Source organism: Polypterus senegalus, chromosome 1 (genome assembly GCF_016835505.1).
Source record: "Polypterus senegalus isolate Bchr_013 chromosome 1, ASM1683550v1, whole genome shotgun sequence".
NCBI lineage: Eukaryota > Metazoa > Chordata > Cladistia > Polypteriformes > Polypteridae > Polypterus > Polypterus senegalus.
Window position 1 is genome coordinate 15,743,421 of NC_053154.1, and position 24,108 is coordinate 15,767,528.

General features: G+C 41.9%; 1 protein-coding gene across 1 annotated transcript in view; it reads right to left on the minus strand.

The window, feature by feature from the left end:
• Positions 1-24,108, minus strand: part of LOC120523160 (1-aminocyclopropane-1-carboxylate synthase-like protein 1) — a 101,097-nt gene that overhangs the window by 49,160 nt on the left and 27,829 nt on the right. The window contains exons 7-9 of the mRNA XM_039744185.1: positions 18,733-18,799; positions 15,650-15,747; positions 8,692-8,769 (exon numbers count right to left, since the gene is read on the minus strand). Coding sequence (XP_039600119.1) covers positions 8,692-8,769; positions 15,650-15,747; positions 18,733-18,799 — 243 coding nt within the window. The remainder of the gene's footprint in view (positions 1-8,691; positions 8,770-15,649; positions 15,748-18,732; positions 18,800-24,108) is intronic.

The following is a 24,108-nucleotide window of genomic DNA, read 5'->3' on the forward strand; positions in this document are numbered from 1 at the left end:
GAAACAGGATGCACCTGAGCTCAATTTGGAGCTTCATTGCAAAGGCTGTCAATACTTATGTACATGTGCTTTCTCAGTTTTTTTATTTTTAATAAATTTGCAAAAATCTCATGTAAACTTTTTTCACGTTGTCATTATGGGGTGTTGTGTGTAGAATTGTGAGGAAAAAAATGAATGCAATCCATTTTGGAATAAGGCTGTAACATAACAAAATGTGGAAAAAGTGATGCGCTGTGAATACTTTCTGGATACACTGTATCTTAGCTGGTCTCACTACCATCCTGTAGACCATCCCTTTCACTCTTGCTGATACCCGTCTGTCACAAATCACTCCCGACACTCCTCTCCACCCAATCCACCCTGCCTGCACTCTCTTCTTCACCTCTCTTCCACAATTCCCATTACTCTGTACTGTTGATCTCAAGTATTTAAACTCATCCACCTTCAACAACTCTACTTCCTGCATCATCCTCACCATTCCATTAACCTCCCTCTCATTCACACACATGTATTCTGTCTTGGTGATCCTACTGACCTTCATTCCTCTCCTCTCTAAAGCATATCTCCACCTCTCCAGGGTCTCCTCAACCAGCTCCTTACTGTCTCTATTAACACAAAACCACCATAGATCCAGCATGGTTTAGTAACAGGGCACTAAATATAGCACCTTCAGAGCATATTCAGACCACATTTTGTTATGTTCCAGCCCTAAAATCATTCAAATTCATTTTATTTCTCTCATCAAGTAACACTCAATACCCCAGAATGACAAAGCAAAACACAGGATTTTACTAATTTTTGCGAATCACATGCGTACAAGTATCCAGACTCTTTACTATGATACTATGCTTTCTATTGATCATCATTGAGATGTTTCTAAGCCTTGTTTGGAGCCCACCTGTAGTCACCTAAATTGATTGGACTGATTAGGAATGGTACACACCTGTCTATAGAAGGTCCCCCAGTTAAGAAAAAAACTAAGCCATGAAGTCAAAGGGATTGCTTAGACGCAGGACGTGTGGCACACATCTTGGGAGGGCTATGAAAAATTTGCAGCAGCATTGAAGGTCCACAAGAGCACAGTTGGATACATTATTTCCTAAATAGAAGAAGTTTGGAGCAACCATGACTCTTCCAAGAGCTGGTCTTCAGGCCAAAGTGAGCAATCAGGGGGAAATGGGCCTTGGTAAGTGAGGTAGACAAGAACCCAATGGTCACTCAATGGCTGAGCTCCAGAGAATCTGTGTGGAGATGAGAGAAACTCCCAGAAAGGCAGTCACCACTTTCAGCACTCCACCGATCTGATGGAGAGGCCAGACAGAAGCTTCTCCTCAGTAAAAGACACATGGAAGCCAACTTGAAATTTTCAAAAATGTACCTACAGGACTCTCCGACTGTGAGAAACAAGATTCTCTGGTCTGATGAACCCACGATTAGCATCACATCTGGAGAAAACCTCTGCAATACCACTCCAAAGGTGAAGCATGTTAATGGCAGCATTAGGGACTGGGAGACTCAACTGGGATGAAGGAAAACTGAACTAAGCAAAGTACAGAGATATCTTTAATGAAAACCATCTCCAAAGCAATGTGTTAAAAAAGCTCATAGTCTACTAACATTCTATGATATCCTATTGTCGCTATTATTTTTGAAGTTATAAAAATATTTATTAAAAGAAAAAAAAAGTGACTACTGACTCTTGGATGAAGTCAATAAAAATGTGAAATGCTCCAACTTTTGTATCACTTCATTTAATCACCAAATGCACCTGAATGTTAGGCAATGCCTACATCCTTTAACTTGTTTATGACTAACTTAACTGGAAGTTCACTGACCTGGACATTTTAATGTCCAACAACTTGTGCTTGGAGTGCTCTTTTGCCTTCATTATGTAGGTTAGCCCACCATACTGACTCACCACAAGTTGGCCCTTCCACATTCAGGTGCATTTAGATGACAATCAAGTGAAACCCCAGACAGGTGACCTCTACTTAACTAGACCTCAGTGCAGCATTTGACACTCAGGTCAGACATGACATTGTACTGTCCAGAATGGAGAACATACTGGTTATCTCTGGCACTGCCCTCCAGTGGTCCAAGTCCTATCTGACTGATTGGCAAGAGTTTGTTAATCTTGGCAACAGCAGATCCAGGTCGGCGCCAGTCACACAAGGAGCTCCTCAGGGCTCTGTCCTCGGCTCTCTTCTCTTCTGTATTTATATGCTCCCCCTTGGCCATATTTTTCGTAGCTATGGACTGGGTTATCATTTTTATGCAGACGATACTCATCTCTATTTCAATGTTAAAAGTGGAACTTCATCAGAGCTTTCTCAGCTCACAACTAGCCTCTGTGAAATTAAAACCTAAAGGGAGCAAAACTCTTAAAAATTAAATTGCAACAAAACTGAACTCCTGCAAGTTGGCACTAAAGTGTTACTTAAGAAAATGAGCTCCTTTTCAGTCACTCTTGACGGTGATCTCCTCAGACCTGCCTCTACTGCAAAGAATCTTGGTGTCATTTTTGATTCGTCCATTTCTTATTCCGCCCACATAAATCACATTAAGAAACTTTCTTACTTCTAACCTCCGTAACATATCCAGTGTTTGCTCCTTCCCCTCCTTTTCTAACACTGAGAAACTTGATCCTGCTTTTATCACATCCCTCATCGATTATTGCAGGGGTGCCCAATGCGTCGATCACGATCGACCACAAGATCGCAAAGGTAGTGCAGGTAGATCACGTGCAATAAAAAAAATGTTTTTAAACGGTAGTCTATCATATATCCTCCCTATGGCATTTGCCACTTGATTGACATACAGGGAGGCCAGTCTGAGATCTCTTTTCTTCTAAAACACTGGTCATCCTGCACACACGATCAAACACGCAAGCTACTGCAAAACTCCAGCTATCTAAGTGATCTAGTTAGCCTTCCAATTGATAACGACTTAAGAAGGGATTTTTTTTTTTTTAAATTGTTGTTTATGGGCTGGATGTGGAATTGGAAGAGGAATTTTATCTCTCACAATGTCACAATCGAAGTATGTTTGTCTGATCTGTCAATCTATCATTGCTATTCCAAAGAAGGAAAATGTGGAAAAGCACTTTCAAACAGTTCATTAAAAACTACAAAACTGACTTCCTTCTGAAAAGCAATCTGAGAAAGAGAAAGAGAAAGGAGAGAGAACTAAAATCACAGTTAATCGGATAGCCGTCATTTCTCACTAAGCTGAATTCAAAAGCAAAGGCTGACACACTGAAGCATCATTCCGGGTGAGTCACTTGATCATTAAGCATAAGAAGTTCTTTCAAGATGGAGAGATGATAAAATATGCCGTCATTGAGGCAGATGGCTAGGGAGAAATTCCTGCTGAGATTTCAAGACCCCTGGCCGGAGAAAAGGAGTTTCTCCTTGTCATTAAACATGCAGAATACAAGCAACTTAATAACAATCAATGGCCGCTAGACTGATCTGACCAACATGTTGAATGAGCTTAATTTACAGTTGCACGGAAAAGGGAACTCCATGGTCAATATGATATGCTCAGTTAATGCTTTCAAACGAAAAATGCAACATCTGTCCTCAAGGCTGCAGCACCTTGATTTGGGGAACATCCAAAATATCACGTCAGAGCTGGAGACGCAATGGAAGGCGTGTGCGCAACGTGACAGCATACACTACAGAGCAGATTGAAAATTGTCTATCAGACTTTGACAGACGGTTTCAAGATTCAGCTTTACTTGAGCCAATCGCTACATTTAAGTGCTATCCATTTAGGGAAGATGTTGAGTGTGATTCACTTGCATCAGAAATTGCAACACTGTTTCACCTAAAACTCCTCTACAGTGGAGGATGAGATTTTGACACTACAGGATGACATTCAGCTGAAGCCTGGGGCTCATGGACAGTTTTGAAACTTACACACAGAGGAAAAGTACCCAAACATGAGGAAATATGCTAACTCCTTGACTGCATTATTTGGCTCTACTTGTTTATGCGAGGCAGCCTTTTCCCACATGAAGGTTATCATATCCAAATACTGTAGTGACCATAAATGTTTTGAATTGTTATTGTGCCATAAAGGTTATTCAGTGATGCAAGGTACGACAACATATATTTTATGTATAAAGTATACTCAGTATATATATACAGCAAAAAAAGAAACGTCCCTTTTTCAGGACTGTGTATTTCAACAATAATGCTTTAAAAATCCAAATAACTTTACAGATCTTCATTGTAAAGTGTTTAAACAATGTTTTCCATGCATGTTCAATTAACCATAATCAATTAATTAACCTGTGGAATGGTCGTTAAGACCTTAACAGCTTACAGAAAGTAGGCATTTAAGGTCACAGCTCTAAAAACGCAGGACACTAAAGAGACTTGTCTACCGACTGTGAAAAACACCCAAAGAAAGATGCCCAGGGTCCCTGCTCATCTGCGTGAACGTGCATTAGGCATGCTGCAGGGAGGCATGAGGACTGCTGATGTGTCTAGGGCAATAAATTGCCATGTCCGCACTGTGAGACACCTAAGACAGCGCTACAGGGAGACAGGAAGGACAGCTGATCATCCTCGCAGTGGAAGACCACGTGTAACAACACCTGCACAGGATCGGTACATCTGAATATCACACCTGCGTGACAGGTACAGGATGGCCACAACAACTGCCTGAGTCACACCAGGAACACACAATCCCTCCATCAGTGCTCAGACTGTCCGCAATAGGCTGAGAGAGGCTGGACTGAGGGCTTGTAGGCCTGTTGTAAGGCAGGTCCTTACCAGACATCACCAGCAACAACGCCGCCTACGGGCACAAACCCACCTTCGCTGGACCAGATAGGAGTGGCAAAAAGTGCTCTTCACTGATGAGTCACGGTTTTGTCTCACCAGGGGTGATGGACGGATTCGTGTTTATCGTCGAAGGAATGAGTGTTACACCGAGGCCTGTACCCTGGAGCGGGATCGATTTGGATCGATGGCTAGGGCCATTCCCCCCAAAAATGTCCAGAAACTTGCAGGTGCTTTGGTGGAAGAGTGGGGTAACATCTCACAGCAAGAACTGACAAATCTGGTCCAGTCCATGAGGAGGAGATGCACTGCAGTACTTCAAGCAGCTGGTGGCCACACCAGATACTGACTGGTACTTTTGATTTTGAGCCTCCCTTCATTCAGGGACACATTGTGAAACATTTTTAGTTTATGTCTTATGGTGTTGACTCTTTTAGTGTTCATACAAATATTTACACATTAAGTTTACTGAAAGTAAAAACAGTTGAAAGTCACAGGACGTTTCTTTTTTTGCTGAGTATATATATACTGTATATATATATAGCATTTTTAATGTAGGTAGATCATTTTGACCTGGGGCATACACACGCAAATGTTGTGTAAGAACGTTTCCATGCTCAAATCGTGATGTATAAAACCTACACTTGCCGTAAAGCCACGCACTTTTCCACGGTACCTCATACCCTGTCATACGCAAATTCTCTGCTCAGTTTTGCAGACTGCCGGCACCCAGCGTCAGAGCAGTGCTACTGTTCCTGTGAGGTTACCCTTTCTTTCTTAGATGCACATATCTGACACGGCTTTATAACTACACTGAAACTAACTGCATATTGTTTATTAGTGTAATACATCTGATTGTAATTAACATGTAACAATATAATGGTCCAGGGAAATAGCCATAGTATTCCAAATACCATAACTGCTTTAGCGTTGTTACTCTCACTGCACCTTCTTCTTTCAGCTGCTCCCATTAGGGTTTGCCACAGAGGATCCTCTTTTTCCATATTGCTCTCACTGCACCACTCGGAGTATTTATATCACTGTATCTGAGTGTGAATCACAGCAGCAGCTGATCGGAAAGAGAATTATCGGGATACAGCATCAAGCACACGCTGCCTCAGACACGGCAAAACGTTTCAAAGCCTTTCCTGTACGGACCTCGCGGTTCAGAAACAGTTTCATCCCAAGAAATATAAACGCACTCAATCAATTGCTCCTTGTAGAACTGTTTGTACTTATAAGTAGAATCACCTCACTGTAAACTTGCACTATAGTTATAATATCACACAACCTGAGCCACTTTATAAAGCGCGTATTTACATATGATGACGGTATCATTTGTAAGATGAAATGCAGCAAAATATGTTTATTATATTATACAGATAAAACTTCAACTTCATTTAAATAAGTGTATTGTTTGTTAATAATTAAACATGTGAGGACACGGTGTCGCAGCGCTAGCAAGTTCACGTATTGTTCCTGCCTCGCACTGTATATTTGCTGAGGCTGGAACGACACTAGAAGGACAGACGGATAGAATAATTAAACATGTACTACGAAGATATTTCAATGTTCCTTAAAAGTTTTGAAGAATCGGCATTCTAAGCTTACAGATGGCTTAACGTCTAACACAGAGCTGATTGTGTGGCGATTGGGTATTTGGAGAAAGAAAAAGAAGGACAGGAATTGGAGGTTAGTACGTTTGAAAGAGACAGTACTGCTACAATAAATTATTTCATCGAAGGTCGCGCATGGTGCAGCAGCATCTTGTGTGAGACATGAAAAATCACTGCGCCATCGTCTTCCCATGTTTAATAACATGCTTTCATTCCAAACATCATGAAAATGATATCACATATACATCTCAGTATTTTAATTATTCAGACAGCCGTAATATCACAAATGTAATGGATTCTGTGTCCTGTCGGAGAAAGAGAAAGAAAGGAAGCACGTAGTGATTCACACACATAGAGCACACAGAAGATCAAATACAAAACAAAGCATTTAACGTGCAACTTTAGTTACGATGGGATTTGAGAAACTAGTTAAACAATTTTAAGATGAAGTTTTTGATGTTCTACTTTAATTACATAAAACTATGTGATTAAAGTGGAAATGTTGAGATTAAAGTTGACATTTCGTGCTTTTTTCCCCACGGTGTGCCTATTTTTTCCTCTGTACCCTAATAAGCTTTCATCCGACACTCAGACAGTGGGTTACAACTCGCTTTTTCACGGCGACTTTGATATGTGACTTCCTTTTTATTTTGGCACTGCGCGACTTTGTGAACTTGAGCTTTCGAGTTTCTCCAACATGCTATGTCACTCGATCAACTTCCTTTTGTTGATTATACCACGGTTTAAATAAACAAATAGTATGTTTTTCCTTTGCCTCCACTTGATATTCGCTGAAATTCTTATATTTTCCCCCATGCTTTTCCCATTGTCTTTTCACAGAACGCTGAGCTTAAGGGCTATTTAAATTGATTTGCATATTCAAATAGGTGTAATTATGGGAGGAATTGGGGTGGGACAGCAGGCGCGTGCACGTGCGTTACTTTTCACGTTGACCGGGATTTATGTAGCGGAACAATGTGGAAGTTGGAGTACGCACAGAGTCCTGCATCTGGATTTTTCTGTGCGTAAGCACATTTCGGCTTTTGTGCTTACGTCATGTTATAGTGCGATTTCTACGCACAGCGTTATGCATGAGGCCCCTGGTCATTTTAAAAGTAGCTCACAAGTCGAAAAAGTGTGGGCACCCCTGGATTATTGTAATTCCCTACTGGCAGGTGCCCCTTCTAATCTTATATCACAGCTCCAGCTTATTCAAAACTCGGCTGCAAGAGTCCTTACACAGACCAGCAGCAGCGAGCACATCACACCCATCCTGCTTCGCCTTCACTGGCTCCCTGTGTCTTACAGAATTGAATATAAAATCCCTCTAATAACCTACAAAGCCTCAAACGACCTCGCGCCAAACTACATCAGTGACCTTCTCCATCACTATGTGCCTGCCTGCCCACTAAGGCCCTCTGATTCTGGTCATCTTGTTGTGCCCCACACTAATCTACACTCCATGGGTGACAGCAGGGCCTTCAGCTGTATAGCGAGTGCCCAGACTCTGGAATGACCTACTGAAATTAATCAGATCAGCTGACTCCATGAATTCTTTTAAAAAACAACTCAAAACTCATCTGTTCAGGAAGGCTTTTAGCCCTACTTGACTTCATTCCCCTTCTCTCAATTTACCTCTCTGTCAAGAGGCTCATGTAACCTGTGTGTGTGTGTGTGTGTGTGCTAGACCATCAATTATGTTGTCTGTTAGGTTTTTCTCTGAATTTACTGTCTTACTCTTCTTTATTTATTTATCTGGTTTAGTACAATGCTATGTGCTGTGTATACCCTGCCGTTCTTTCTTAAACTCTGTGAAGTGCCTTGAGCATGGGAAAGGCGCTATATAAATAAAATGTATAATTATTATTATTATTAGTCAAGTTACATCTAAAACCAATGGACTGCACCAGTGAGGATTTAGGGGTGTCATATTAAAGGGGTGAATACTTATGCCCATCAAGTATTTTGTGTTGTGCAGAACTCTTACATTAACATTAAAGCACATTTTTTGATGATCAGTGTCACAAAAGCCCGGTTAAATCCACTTTGATGTATAACAAAAAAAATTTGGAACGGCCGACCCCTTACCCAGACCGGCCACTATACTACCAAGACTATTCCTTGGATAACCTAAAGCTTCTTGATCTAATAACAAGCCGTACTCCTTACAAGTACAAACACAGAATACCTTTTATTATGTAGCCACACTACAAATTGAAATCATCCAAGGAGATGAATACTTTCTATCTGCACTCTAATAATGTCAAACTATTTCATACGCTTACCTCCAGTGTAGCTTCCTCTAAAGCTTTCTCCATCTTTTCTACCGTTAACTGAAATGGCCGTTCATCAGTAGCACTCATCTGGAAAATAAAAAGAAAAGAAAAGACAAGCAGCTGTCATTAAGGTGGACTGGTTGGTGGCTCTGAGGCTAAGGATCTGTGTTGGTATCTGAAAGGGTTCCTACATCCGCTGGGAACTTAACCTGAAAATTGCTCTGACCCCCATTAAATTATCTGGAGTTTGCAAAACTGGAATTGATTACTAAGGTTAAGATATTTTGTCACATTAACACAAGAAAAGATTAAATCCATCTTCCAATTTGTGTCAACAGACAAAAAAGTGTATAAAGACAACAGATATAAATTTCACAAAAGTCATACACGTTTATATCATTTAAACACAAATTGTACTTTAGCAGGTGACAAAAGGTCTCTCTAAGGTACATTCACCACACTCACGAAAACCATCTCTCCACTCCTAAAGCTTAGTATACTCTTTGTGGGTAGCCATTTTGTTTCTTACAAAGCCATATGGCAATGTGGAGAAAGCCATTTCAGGATCTTCAAAGTGACTGGCCTCCATGATTTCCTGCTGCATTTAAAGGGGAGCTGTAATAAGCTGACATGATTCTTCATTTTGTTTTTTGTCACTCCTCTCTCATCCTGTCTTGCTATATGGTTGCGAGACATGGACCCTATCCAGTGACCTGAGATGAAGACTGGACTCCTTTGGTGTTGTGTCTCTTCAGAGAGTCCTTGGGTGCCACTGGTTTGACTTTGTGCTGCTCACAGAGTCCCGAATGAGGCAGATTACCTGCATTGTGAGGGAGCTTCAGTTAAGACACTACGGCCATGTGGCGCGACTCCCTAAAGGTCATCCGGTTCACAGGACCCTCATTGCAGACCAGGCTAAGGGGAGGCCCACATAAAACATGGCAGAGGTAGATAGATGGTAATTTCTGGAGGGGGGAAATGGACCGAGTGTCTGCCTGGGAGTTGCCAACCAAGATCCCAAGCTGTTTCGTTGTGTGGTGGGTGGAACAAAGCACTGTACCAGTGCATGCTTCCCAACCGGACCTGGTCTGGTCACCTGATGTTGCTTCTCAATATTCTGATTTGTCAGACCACCAAACCAACCAATGGATACCTAGATGTGAAGACAGATTGTGTTAAGAGGGGTCCAGAAATTGATGGAGACTGGAACTAACGATGCAGTGACAGAATGTGAGGGGGGATGATGTCCTGGTGGGTTTAGCAGACCACCAGCAGGGAGCGCTATTCTCCAACTGTGCAGACATCCAAGATCTGTTCATCCCACGGGCCAAAACTATTACTGGTGGAAGTTTGTAGAAACTCTTCAGTTAGACAGGGGCAGCAGACAGTTGACCCCTTTATGGGGCAGGTAAGCCGGCCTGTTTAATATCCATGCTTTGTTACCCTGTTGTGTTTATTGTCTTCATTGTGCAGGTTAGCCCACCATACTGATTAACCACAAGTTGTCCATTTCACTTTGCAGGGTCAATTTGTACTACAATTAATTGAAAGCCCAGACTGTTGACCTCCATTGAATTAATTCCATGACTTCAAAAACCAATTGGCTGCGATGAAGATTTAGGGGCGAATACTTATGTAATCAATTGAATTTGTTTTTTTTTTTTAAACATTCATATGAAAAAGTTTGGGAATTAATTCTTTGGATTTTTGTTTCTCATTGGCTGAGCTTTCAAAGTAGCAACTTTCTTTTAATATACGACATGCCTTATGGAAACAGTAGGATTTCAGCAGTGACATTAAGTTTATTGGATTAACAGAAAATATGCAATATGTATCATAACAAAATTAGACAGGTGCATAAATTTGGGCACCCCAACAAAGATATGACATCAATACTTAGTTGAGCCTCCATTTGCTCCTTTGAGCCTCTCGACGCTGTCCTCCTATAGCCTTTGATGAATGTCTGGATTCTGGATGGAGGTGTTTCTGACCCCACTCTTCCATACAAAATCTCTCCAGTTCAGTTCAATTTGATGGCTGCCGAGCATGGACAGCCTGCTTCAAATCATCCCATAGATTTTCGATGATATTGAAGTCAGGGGACTGTGACGGCCATTCCAGAACATTGTACTTCTCCCTCTGCATGAATGCCTTTGTTGATTTTGAACTGTGTTTTAGGTCATTGTCTTGTTGGAATATCCAACCCTTATGTAACTTCAACTTTGTGACTGATGCTTGAACATTATCCTGAAGAATTTGTTGATATTGGATTGAATTCATTCGACCCTCGACTTTAACTAGCCACACAGCCCCACAGCATGATGGGACCTCCACCAAATTTGACAGTAGGTAGCAGGTGTTTTTCTTGGAATGCGGTGTTGTTCTTCTGCCATGCAAAGCACTTTTTGTTCTGACCAAATAACTCCATTTTTGTCTCATCAGTCCAAAGTTCTTTGTTCCAAAATGAATCTGGCTTGTCTAAATGAGTATTGGCATACAACAAGCGACTCTGTTTGTGGTGTGAGTGCAGAAAGGGCTTCTTTCTAATCACCCTGCCATACAGATGTTCTTTGTGCAAATTGCGCTGAATTGTAGAACGATGTACAGATACACCATCTGCAGCGAGATGTTCTTGCAGGTCTTTGGAGGTGATCTGTGGGTTGTCTGTAACCATTTTCACAATCCTGCACATATGCCCGCTCCTGTATTTTTCTTGGCCTGCCAGTCCTGAGTTGGTTTAACAGCAACTGTGCCTGTGGCCTTCCATTTCCTGACTCCATTCCTTACAGTTGACACTGACAGTTTAAAGCTCTGAGATGGCTTTTTGTAGCCTTCCCCTAAACCAGGAGACTCAACAATCTTTGTTTTCAGATCTTTTGAGAGTTGCTTTGAGGATCCCATGCTGTCTGTCACTTTTCAGAGGAGAGTCAAAGTGAAGGAAGCACAACTTGCAATTGACCACCTTAAATACCTTTTACCACTCATGATTGGACACTCCTGTCTATGAAGTTCAAGGCTTAACGAGCTCATCCAACCAATTTGGTGTTGTTGTTGCCAGTAATCAGCATTGAGCAGTTACAGGCATTCAAATCAGCAAAATGACAAGGAGACCCACATTTGTGCACAGCCAGTTTTTCACATTTGATTTAACTTCATACAACTAAATACTGCTTCACTAAAAATCTTTGTTCAGAAAACACCGCAGTACTCAGATGTTCCTAGGAAATGAAAGACATACCACTGTTATCTTTTTTGTTGAAAGGAGAGTCAATTATAATGCAGGCTGAGAGGGGTTCCCAAACTTTTTCATATGAATGTATATTTGTAATTAATTGAATCCATTGTGCAGAAATGTGTTTTCACTTTACCATTAAAGCGTATTTTATGTTAGTCAGCTTAAATCCACTGCATCTCCATGTTGTTTAACAATAAAAAAGGGGTATATGTTTTTATAGGCGCTCTACACTAAAGTTTTGGCAATGGATAGGTCACAGTCACCTCAAATCAGACATGAGCCTGTAGGTGACAACACGTCTCTGTATCTGCAAAGCAAAGGTGATAGACCTGTGCCCACAGCCACTGGAGCACCGCACGAACTAACCCAATGTACAGGGTGAGCCAAAAAGAAGGACCACATTACAAGCTTTTATTCTACAAAAACAATACAAGATAAAAATAAATTTCATTACGACGCAAGAAAGGGGGTAACAAAAATTATGTCTTCAAGGTGGTGGCCATCATTAGCAATGCGCTCTCCGAGAAAATTTCTGAACAGCCACATGACTCATTTAGCCATTTCAATGGGAATAGCGGTGATTTCGTAGTGAGTAGCGTCCTGGAGGGCTTCAAGGTTTTGAGGTCAGTGTGTGTATACCTTCGACCTGAGATAGCCCCACGAGGAGAAATCGCACGGAGCGAGATCAGACGAACGTAAAGGCCACCCGACATCGCCACGCAGGGAGATCAGCTTCCCCAGAAACATCTCCTGCAAAACTTGCATGGATCTCCGCGCAGGCAATATGAGCTGTAGCTCCAGGCATCCACCATATCCATTTCTTCCAGTTGAGGCCGTAAGAAGTCCTCTTAGCATTTCAGTGTAACGTCCTGAAGTGACGGTGACCATTGCTTCCCCCTACTCATAAAAGTAAGGGCCTACAATGCCAAATTCTGCAACGGCATACCAAACTGTAACACGTGTGCTCACTGTGCAGGGGTCTCTGATGAAGTTCACGAGGGTTGGTTTCAGCCCAATAGTGAAGGTTTTGCGTATTTATGCAACCATTCAAATGGAAATGTGCCTCGTAGCTGATGTCACATGACGATGGCATCTCAATGAATAGTTTGCAGAATGTTCGCTCACAACTCTCTGCGGCTCTCCCAGTCTTCTTCAGTAAGTTCCTGCACTACCATCATTTTGTATGGATGGAAATTAAGGTCCTCATGGAAAATCAAAGACGTGTTGGAAATGCGTAACGCAGAAGGGCGCTGAACGTTTAGGAGATTGAAAAACTGATGCTCTTACAGCTTGGATATTTTCAGGCATTCGTACATTCCGAGGATAGCCTGGAGATTATCTGTTCGATGTTGTACCCTTCTGTCTAAATTTAGCCACCTACTGAAGAATTGTTTTCCGATATGGGACGTCACCGTTAAGAGGAATGCTGAAGTGCATTTAGAAGGTGTGTGGCGTAATTATGTTACGTAATGATGGATTCGTTGTTTCTGAAGAACGCTTCGACTGCGAAAGCACGGCGCGCACCAGACCAAGACATGTTGGTGACTGAAAATTACAAGGCAGCACCTGTCAAAGGACCACCCTACCCCGACCCACCTCGCTCAATAACCTTGAGAAATGGGGTACTTCATTTTGGCTCACCCTGTACAATGTGAGGTCCTGCAACTGCACTTTTCGTCAGGCCTGAATAATCGGAGAAGGACTGGGAGTAGATTGAGCTCTTCTGAATTTCTAGAAAATCTCTCTACTTTCCTTTATTTAAAAATAAAAATGAAGTCCCCTACAAAATGACACCCATTTTTTGTATCCAGCACAACAAGAATAATCAAAACCTGTCAATGAGTTCAAGGAAGGCACATGGTAGCTCAGAAGTTAGTGCTGCTGAGCACTTAGGGCCCAAGGGTGAGGCTTGAATCCCATGTTCAGTCATTGTCTACACCAGGGGTCACCAAGTCCGGTCCTGGAGGACCACCGTGGCTGCAGGTTTTCATTCTAACCCTTTTTTTTTTTTTTATGAGTGCCCTGTTTGTGCTGTTAATTAACTTCTTGTGAATTAATTTTAATTGAATAATTGCTTTTTTAAGATTTGTTCCCCAGAATGTCTTCATCTTTCCTCTTTATTGCTTCATTTCTTTCCTTAAATGGCACCCAGACAGAATGTGAAGTGAGGAAGCCAACAGAAGACCAACTAAGTCAGGGCCTCAAACTCCAACCAATTTCACTCCAGCCAGCTGCTCAATGAGGTGCAGAGTCTTGTTGTTCATTAAACTCGTTCTTTAATTCCATGGCTTGTTGCTGCTCTCGTGGTTCATTAGCAGACATTTCCCAAATTGTTGATTTTCTCTTTTCTAAGAGCCCATGAAAATTTTTTGGGGACCTGAGCAGACCAACATTCCTGAGACCTTCATCGTTCTTTATTTTCAGATATTGTATGATGGACACCAGTTGTTTTGGCTCATTTTGTATCTCGTTATTGTTTGGCTGCTAATTAAGGAAAAAGAAACAAACAATCAAGGGGTCTGAGTCTTCAAGAACAAGTCAATTCAAATAAGTTCGAAAGAAGTTAATTAGCAGCAAAAACAGGTCACTAATTAAGAAAAGGGTTAGAATGAAAACCTGCAGCCATGGTGGTCCTCCAGGACCAGGCTTGGCGACCCCTGGTCTGCACCACAGGTGTCAAACTCCGGTCCTGAAGAGCCACAGTGGCTGCAGGTTTTCATTATAACTGTCTTCTTCATTGGTGACCTGTTTTTGCTGCTAATTAACTTCTTTCGCCTTAGTTTTAATTAACTTGACTCAGGCCTCTTAGTTGTTTCTTTTTCTAGAATTAGCAGCCAAACAATAACGAGACACAAAATGAGCCGCCACATGACCAGCTCACCTTTACTCATCACACAATATCTGAAAATAAAGAACAGTGAAGGTCCCCATAAGGTTAATCTCTCAGGTCACCAAAACGTTTTGATGGCGTTCTTAGAAAAAAAAACAGAAAAATCGACAGTTTTGGAAATGTCTGCTGTGTCAGAATGAGAGCAGCAACAGGCCATGGAATTAAATAACGGGTTTAATTAACAGCAAGAATCGGCTTCTCATTAAGAAACAGGCTGAAATGAAATTGGTTGGAGTTTAAAATCCCGGTTTAGCGGGTCACGAGCTGTTGGCTCGTTTCACATCTCATTTCTGCTTGGCTGTTATTTAATGAAGAAAGGAATTAATTCAGAGGACTGAATCCGTAAAAAGAGGGCTATTAAAATGAAGGGGAAAGGAGTTAATTAGCAGCGAAAACTGGTCAGAGATTAGGAAAAGGGTTAGAATGAAAACCTGTAGCCACCAGGCCCACCATGCCCCAGAGTTTGATACCCCTGGTCTGCACAGTCTTTTCATATTCTAATTATATCTGTCTGGGTTTTCTTATCCAAATATTCAACTTTCCAATATGCCCAAATGCCACGGCGCTAAGATAATTGGGGACTGTGAACTGACGTGGTATATGAGATGGGCTTGTGACGACTCTTCGGTTCCTTGTGTGTTCCTGATGATCCCGTGTTAGACTCTGACCCCACTATAACCCCAACAATTGGGCTGAGTGACTTTAGGCGTGGATGGGTGGATTGACATTCCTTGCAGACACAGACATACAAACATGGTGAGGACATAAACCTGTTAATAAAACGTCCACATTTAAATATGGTGGAACAGGTTCACTTCCTCAAAGGCTAAAAAAGCAAGTACCTCACTCTCAAGATGGACGTGGACCGTCCTGACATTGCTGTACAGGAAAACGTCACGAGCAATCGCCCCATAAGCTGGTGTCGGAATAAGAATTGCATCTGAAAAAAAAAGGTGATAATGCAAAGAAAGCATTAGCTAAACTGCAAACATGGAAGTATCCGGGTGAACACGTGAAGACTACAGTGACCGGGCAAATTATTAAAACACCTGCTTATTCAAACAATGATCTAATTATCTAATCATGTGGCAGCAGCAGAGTGCATACAATCCCATAGATATAGGGCAGAAGCTTCATCCATCCCTGTGGCATCTACACACTCCAACCAATCTCTTAACGAGAAGATGATTCTTGCTGTTAATTAAAGCCGTTATTTAATTCCATGGCTTGTTGCTGCTCTCATTCTGCCACAGCGGACATTACCAAAACTGTTGAGTTTCTGTTTTTTTCTAAGAACGTCGTCAAAATGTTTTGGTGACCTGAGAGATCAGCCTTACTGAGACCATCACCTTTCTTTATTTTCAGATATTGTGTGGCGGGTACAGGTGAGCTGGTCATGTTGCAACTTGTTTCGTGTCTCATTATTGTCTGGCTGCTAATTAAAGAAAAAGAGACAACTAAGTGGCCTGAATCAAGTTAATTAAAATGAAGGCAAAAGAAGTTAATCCACAGCAAAAACTGGTCACTAATGAAGAAGATGGTGTCACACACGTGCGCTTAGGAGGAAGCTCAACGGACCTAACGAAGGTAATTCCATTCCAATCCTTGTGGGGTGGGGCTAGTGCAGTAAAACCTTCCTCTGTTATTTCTGCAGACCAAATACAGGATATTCTGCCTGATTCAGCCTTGACAACATCACTTCTGGTTCCAGCACCAAGAAAAATGTCACTTCCGGTTCCGGCCTAAATTACATCACTTCCTGCGAAGACCTTTAAAGTCGCCATCTTTGGCTTAACTGAGACAGTTCAGTTTCGGACTCCAACCAATGCACATCAGTGCTATTTTTCAAGCCCTTTTTGCAGCCAGGGAAATTATACGGGTGGCTGTCCCAAACCTTTTGGAGTGCGTTGAGTCTGTTAATTTTACAATGGTTAAAATGAAAACCTGCAGCCACTGCGGCCCTCCAGGACCAGAGTTCGACACCCGTGGTTTACAGGATACCTCCAGAGGTCATATTTTATCTATTTTATCAGATAAGCCTTGAATTGTTGCGTAAAAACACCGTTCCTTTGGATATTTACCGGTTAATGAATCTTTGCTTTTTCCTTTTTGACTTAGAATTTTTGATTGCATTTTGGTTTTAATCTGACGTTTACCTACAGTGGTGTGAAAAACTATTTGCCCCCTTCCTGATTTCTTATTCTTTTGCATGTTTGTCACACAAAATGTTTTTGATCATCAAACACATTTAACCATTAGTCAAATATAACACAAGTAAACACAAAATGCAGTTTTTAACTGATGGTTTTTATTATTTAGGGAGAAAAAAATCCAAACCTACATGGCCCTGTGTGAAAAAGTAATTGCCCCCTTGTTCAAAAATCACCTAACTGTGGTGTATCACACCTGAGTTCAATTTCCGTTGCCACCCCCAGGCCTGATTACTGCCACACCAGTTTCAATCAAGAAATCACTTAAATAGGAGCTGCCTGACACAGAGAAGTAGACCAAAAGCACCTCAAAAGCTAGACATCATGCCAAGATCCAAAGAAATTCAGGAACAAATGAGAACAGAAGTAATTGAGATCTATCAGTCTGGTAAAGGTTATAAAGCCATTTCTAAAGCTTTGGGACTCCAGCGAACCACAGTGAGAGCCATTATCCACAAATGGCAACATGGAACAGTGGTGAACCTTCCCAGGAGTGGCCGGCCGACCAAAATTACCCCAAGAGCGCAGAGACGACTCATCCGAGAGGTCACAAAAGACCCCAGGACAACGTCCAAAGAACTGCAGGCCTTACGTGCCTCAATTAAGGTCAGTGTTCACGACTCCACCATAAGACAGAGACTGGGCAAAAACGGCCTGCATGGCAGATTTCCAAGACTCCAAACCTCTGTTAAGCAAAAAGAACATTAGGGCTCGTCTCAATTTTGCTAAGAAACATCTCAATGATTGCCAAGACTTTTAGGAAAATACCTTGTTGACTGATGAGACAAAAGTTGAACGTTTTGGAAGGCAAATGTCCCGTTACATCTGGCGTAAAAGGAACACAGCATTTCAGAAAAGAACATCATACCAACAGTAAAATATGGTGGTGGTAGTGTGATGGTCTGGGGTTGTTTTGCTGCTTCAGGACCTGGAAGGCTTGCTGTGATAGATGGAACCATGAATTCTACTGTCTACCAAAAAATCCTGAAGGAGAATGTCCGGCCATCTGTTCGTCAACTCAAGCTGAAGCGATCTTGGGTGCTGCAACAGGACAATGACCCAAAACACACCAGCAAATCCACCTCTGAATGGCTGAAGAAAAACAAAATGAAGACTTTGGAGTGGCCTAGTCAAAGTCCTGACCTGAATCCAATTGAGATGCTATGGCATGAGCTTAAAAAGGCGGTTCATGCTAGAAAACCCTCAAATAAAGCTGAATTACAACAATTCTTCAAAGATGAGTGGGCCAAAATTCCTCCAGAGCGCTGCAAAAGACTCATTGCAAGTTATCGCAAACGCTTGATTGCAGTTATTGCTGCTAAGGGTGGCCCAACCAGTTATTAGGTTCAGGGGGCAATTACTTTTTCACACAGGGCCATGTAGGTTTGGATTTTTTTTTCTTCCTAAATAATAAAAACCATCATTTAAAAACTGCATTTTGTGTTTACTTGTGTTATATTTGACTAATGGTTAAATGTGTTTGATGATCAGAAACATTTTGTGTGACAAACATGCAAAAGAATAAGAAATGAGGAAGGGGGCAAATAGTTTTTCACACCACTGTATGTATGTAAAAATAGAAGAATAAGTGACACCTAAATGCAAAACTTGTATATGCATTTTTACTAAAATTCTGTCCAGCAGACTCTACTTGAAAACTAAAGCATTGTTGTCAAAAAAAATAATTTTTGAAATGAGAAAAACGGCATAAATACCTTCAGGATCACAGATGACAGCAGCAACAGCACTGAATGTAGACGTGCAGCCATTCAGCACCACCACCTGCCAAAAAGAGGGAAGAATCAGAAAACAGCACATGCCCGCATATGCACTGCACGGTTTGCATTTAGTTAGACAAATTATTAACAACTGTCTAAAATCCGGTATATAATGCCAGACAACTTTAAACATGCAATTGTTCAGCCCACACCTGATCCTACAGCTCTTTCAAACTATAGGCCTATTTCTAAGCTCCCATTTCTGTCCACAATTATGGAGAAAGTGGTTTCTTTGCAGTTAATTTCATATCTGGAGGATAACAATGTATGTGATGTGTTTCAGTCAGGTTTTAAAAAACTTCATAGTACTGAATCGGCTCTACTGAAGGTAACAAATGATGATATTCTATTAACTTTGGACTCGGGCTCTTCTGCAATCTTGGTCTTGCTGGATCTCAGTGCGGCATTTGACACAGTGGACCGTGGAGTTCTGTTAAAACGGCTTGAGGATGAAGTAGACATTCAAGGCTGTGCACTGAAATGGTTTGTGTCCTACCTGAAAAGCAGATTTATGTCCGTTAACCTACAATATCTCACAAAGTGAGTACAGCCCTCACATTTTTGTAAATATTTTATTATATCTTTTCATGGGACAACACTGAAGATATGACACCTTGACACAATGTAAAGTAGTCCGTGTACAGCTTGTATCACAGTGTCAATTTGCTGTCCCCTCAAAATAACTCAACACACAGCCATTAATGGGCACAATGGGCGGTCGGAAAATCGAGCGTACACCTTATGAGAAGGATTTAGGAGTCATAGTGGACTCCAAGCTATCAACTTCCAAATAGTGTTCAGAAGCCATTAAGAAGGCTAACAGAATGTTAGGTTATATAGCGCCTTGATATGTGGAGTACAAGTCCAAGGAGGTTATGCTCAACCTTTATAATGCACTGGTGAGGCTTCATCTTGAGTACTGTGTGCAGTTTTGGTCTCCAGGCTACAAAAAGGACATAGCAGCACAAGAAAAGGTCCAGAGAAGAGCGACTAGGCTGATTCCAGGGCTACAGGGGTTGAATTATGAGGAAAGATTAAAAGAGCTGAGCCTTTACAGTTTAAGAAAAAGAAGATTAAGATGAAACCTGACTGAAGTGTTTAAAATTATGAAGGGAATTAGTACAGTGGATCGAGACTTGTATTTTAAAATGAGTTCATCAAGAACACGGGGACACAGTTGGAAACTTGTTAAGGGTAAATTTCGCACAAACATTAGGAAGTTTTTCTTTACACAAAGAACAATAGACACTTCGAATAAGCTACCAAGTAGTGTGGTAGACAGTAAGACGTTAGGGACTTTCAAAACTCGACTTGATGTTTTCTTGGAGGAAACAAGTGGATAGGACTGGCGAGCTTTGTTGGGCTGAATGGCCTGTTCTCGTCTAGATTGTTCTAATGTTCTAATGTCTAAACCGCTGGCAACAAAAGTGAGTACACCCCTAAGTGACAAGCGTCCAAATTGTGCCCAATTAGCCATTCTCCCTCCCCGGTGTCATGTGGCTCATTAGTGTTACAAGGTCTCAGGTGTGTTAAATTTGGTGTTATCGCTCTCTCACTCTGGTCACTGGAAGTTCAACATGGCACCTCATGGCAAAGAACTCTCTGAGAATCTGAAAAAAAGAATCGTTGCTCTCCATAAAGATGGCAGAGGCTATAAGAAGATTGCCAACACCCTGATACTGAGCTGCAGCACGGTGGCCAAGACCATACAGTGACAGGTTTAACAGGACAGGCCTCGCCATGGTTGACCAAAGAAGTTGAGTGCAGTTGCTCAGTGTCATATTCAGAGGTTGTCTTTTGAAAATAGACGTATGAATGCATGCACTTAGGACCTTTGGCAGCAATGATTCATAATGTTGTCAGAAACCGAGGTGTCATCTTTGAGTCATCACTAAGTTTTGAAAAACAAATCTCCATGGTAGTAAAGTCCAGGCAAATTTCTAAACTAAAATCCTTTCTATCACAGAAGGTCTTGGAAACAGTCATTCATGCCTTTATTACATCTCGACTAGATTATTGTAATACCTTCTATGTGGGTCTGCCAAAATCTGCTCTGTCGCGCCTTTTTGATTGGGTCAAGAAAAAGGGATCACCATCCATCCATCCATCCATTATCTAACCCGCTATATTCTAACGGGTTAGATCAGGGTCACGGAGGTCCACTGGAGCCAATCCCAGCCAACACAGGGCGCAAGGCAGGAAACAAACCCCGGGCAGGGCGCCAGCCCACCGCAGGGCAAAAGGGATCACATCTCCCCCACTTTAGTCTCTCCATCTCCACTGGCTACCAATGAGGCATTGCTTTGATTTTAAAATCTTGTTGTTTGTTTTTAAAGCCTTGCATGGTCTCGCTGGCTCCAAAATAGATCTGTGACCTCCTTCAACCCTTATGTGCCACCAAGAGCACTGAGGTCATCTGGACGACTGCTCCTTGTAGTGCCAAGATCTCAGCTGAAGTCGAGGGGAGAGACCGAGCGTTTTCAGTTGTTGTTCCACGGCTTTGGAATGACTTGCCTCTTCACATCAGGTCTTCATCCTCGATCGAGGTTTTTAAAAGTTGGCTTAAGACCTCCTTGCTTTCTTCTGTCTTTCAATGTGTATGATGGGATTGTGGTGGATGTCACAAATTGGTTGTTTTATTAATCTGCTTTTGCATGATTGTTTGTATTGTGTTTATTTTAATGCTTTATTTGTATGGCACTTTGGCGCAGCCTCTGTTGTTTTAACTCTGTCAGGGTGGATGTCCACTTTTGTCATCAGGAGGGGTTGAGAGCAGTAAGCAGCTGCAAATGGTGACAAAACCCGCTGTTAGGTTTTAGTTTCGACTCTCTTTGCTAGAAGGAAAGTTAACTTCATTGGTTTCACCAAGTGAAGAGCAAACAACGACAAAAATGGCGAGAGATCGAAGCGAACACACAAAGCAAACTACTTTGGGGATGAAATTTTGTATGTTATTGCTGAATTGGACTCTGACCTGTCGCAAGTGATCTAGTGATTGGGATCGAAAATGAAAGTAAGGTACCGGCATCATCTGATTGACCTCCAGCTAATCGTGGTGCTGAACACGTTTGTGGAGATGAAGACCGCCACTCATAATGACATGAGGTACAAACCAGATTGAGTTGTGCTGTGGCCACGACCGCTGCTGCTGTCCCCACCACCATCACGCGAAGACGGCCTGCCAGCCATCATGCCGCCTGTGAGCGTCTAGAGCCACAAGAGACTGTGAACTAGCGGCCAAAGCACCCAGCAACTGATCATTTAGATTGATTTATGTGGGAGACCCTTGCTTTGGGTGCTTTTCAGAAAAAATATTCAGCGCTCAAAAAGTTAAATGTGCTTTTATCTACACATAATCTAATCTAATCTAAAGAAAATGTTCCTTCATTATTATGGGGTTTTCGGCTGACGTCTGCGGCCAACGGGACTTACCAGGGCAGGATATAATGCAATGTGACGGTTTACACTTCTACAGTTGGAGTGCAGGTTGGCTCGGGGTCACAATAGGAGTCTGGAGCATTGGTGCCCTTATGGCTGAAGGTCCAGAGCCTTAACCGCTACGCCACACTGCCTGCCCAAAAGAAAGCCTTCTGCTTTGGACTGCGGCTAAAGACAGTGGTGGGCAACCTCTAAAAGGTTCCATTGACTACTATAGGGTGGTCCAGATCTAGTTATGCCATTTTCATTACGCTATAACTTCTTAAGCTTATTACACAGAAAATCACCCAAAAAATCCCAGACCATCGAGAAGTGTGCAAACTGACGACATGAAGAATCTTCTTCGCACCGAACTGGAATCGTCCCCGCATAAATCAAAGACATCCAGACAATGTGGGTCTGCATAATTAGATCTGGACCACCCTGTATGTAGGGAAGCCTCAGGGATATGAAATTTGTATTATTATAGATTATAGATACTTCACATCCAATCCAACATAGACTGAGAAGCTCTGCCAGGAAGAATGGAATAAACTGCCCAAATCCAAGGGTGCAAAACTTCTAGAGATTTACAAATGAAGACTGGAAGCTGGAATTGCTACCAAAGGGGTTTCTACAAAGTACTGAAGTAAGGGTTTCAATGCTTACATGAATAAGAGATTTTTGTTTTTGACTTTTAATATACAGGTACTCCTCACTTTACGACCGAGTTCTGTTCCTACGACTACGTCGTTAAGCAAGGAGCTTGCACCGAGAATATAGGATCGAAACTTTTTATGCATTTTTTTTCCATATGCCTTGCATACACTTATCTGTCACTTCATCCCAAGCTGATTTCATGTTTTTAATGCAATCTAAAATACTGTACGATTTCCAAAAATCACGAAGGGTTACTACATCATTTTCTGTTGCTGCTACAGCTTGGGAAAAAGTCGTGCGCAAATAAAATGCTTTGAACGTAGCTACAGCGCCCTGCTCCATTGGCGGTAGGACAGCAGTTGTGTTTTTAGGAAGATACACTATCTTTACATCTGGGTTTAGATCAAGATGCTAAGGGGTGGCCTGGAACATTATCAAGCAGGAGAATAATTCTTAAAGGAACTCCCAGTTCCAGACAATAATGCTGGACTGAGGGTATGAAGCAGTTCAAAAACCAATCCTTCATATAAAAGCGGTCGGGATTGTCCTTCCGTTCCGTGAGTGCTACGCAGGCGCGGAGTTTCACACACGCCCCATCCATTTTGCAATGCACGATGGGATTTGTAGTTTCGTTTTTCCAGGTAAAAGATGATTTTCTACTCCAGACTGTGCGATATCTTCTTCTTCTTTCTTACTATATAAAAGCAGTCGGGATTGTCCTTCCGTCCCGTGAGTGGAAAGCGTAGCGGTATTCCGCTTATCACAGACTTACTACTTGCAGCTTGCGATGACGGCGACATGATGTGAGCAGAGTTCTGGTGCTGTCATCGTTCCCTTGCTTTTGTGCGCGATGCGCTAGAAAAATAGACAAAATGATGTCTCTGGAAATAATTAATGTTGATGGAGTACAAATGCCTCACCGCGGAGTAAATATCAGGGGTTCAAAGGCGACCTCAATATAGAAAAAATGTTTAAATTTCATCACAAAAATAACAGAAACTATAAGTATTAAAGTAATACCGCTCAAATGCAATATAACCAAATTAATGAGTTTGTATAAAATATCAAATTGATCTACATATTGAATTGCCTTAAGAAGTGGTCAACTTAAAAGCCGCTCGCCTTAAAAGGCGGGTCAGCCTAGTCTTAAAATAAAGGTTGCGTCATCCATGGCTTTTTATTTGCACGGTAGTAAACGGGCAGACGCTCTTTAATGCACGTGGGTTTTCGGAGCGA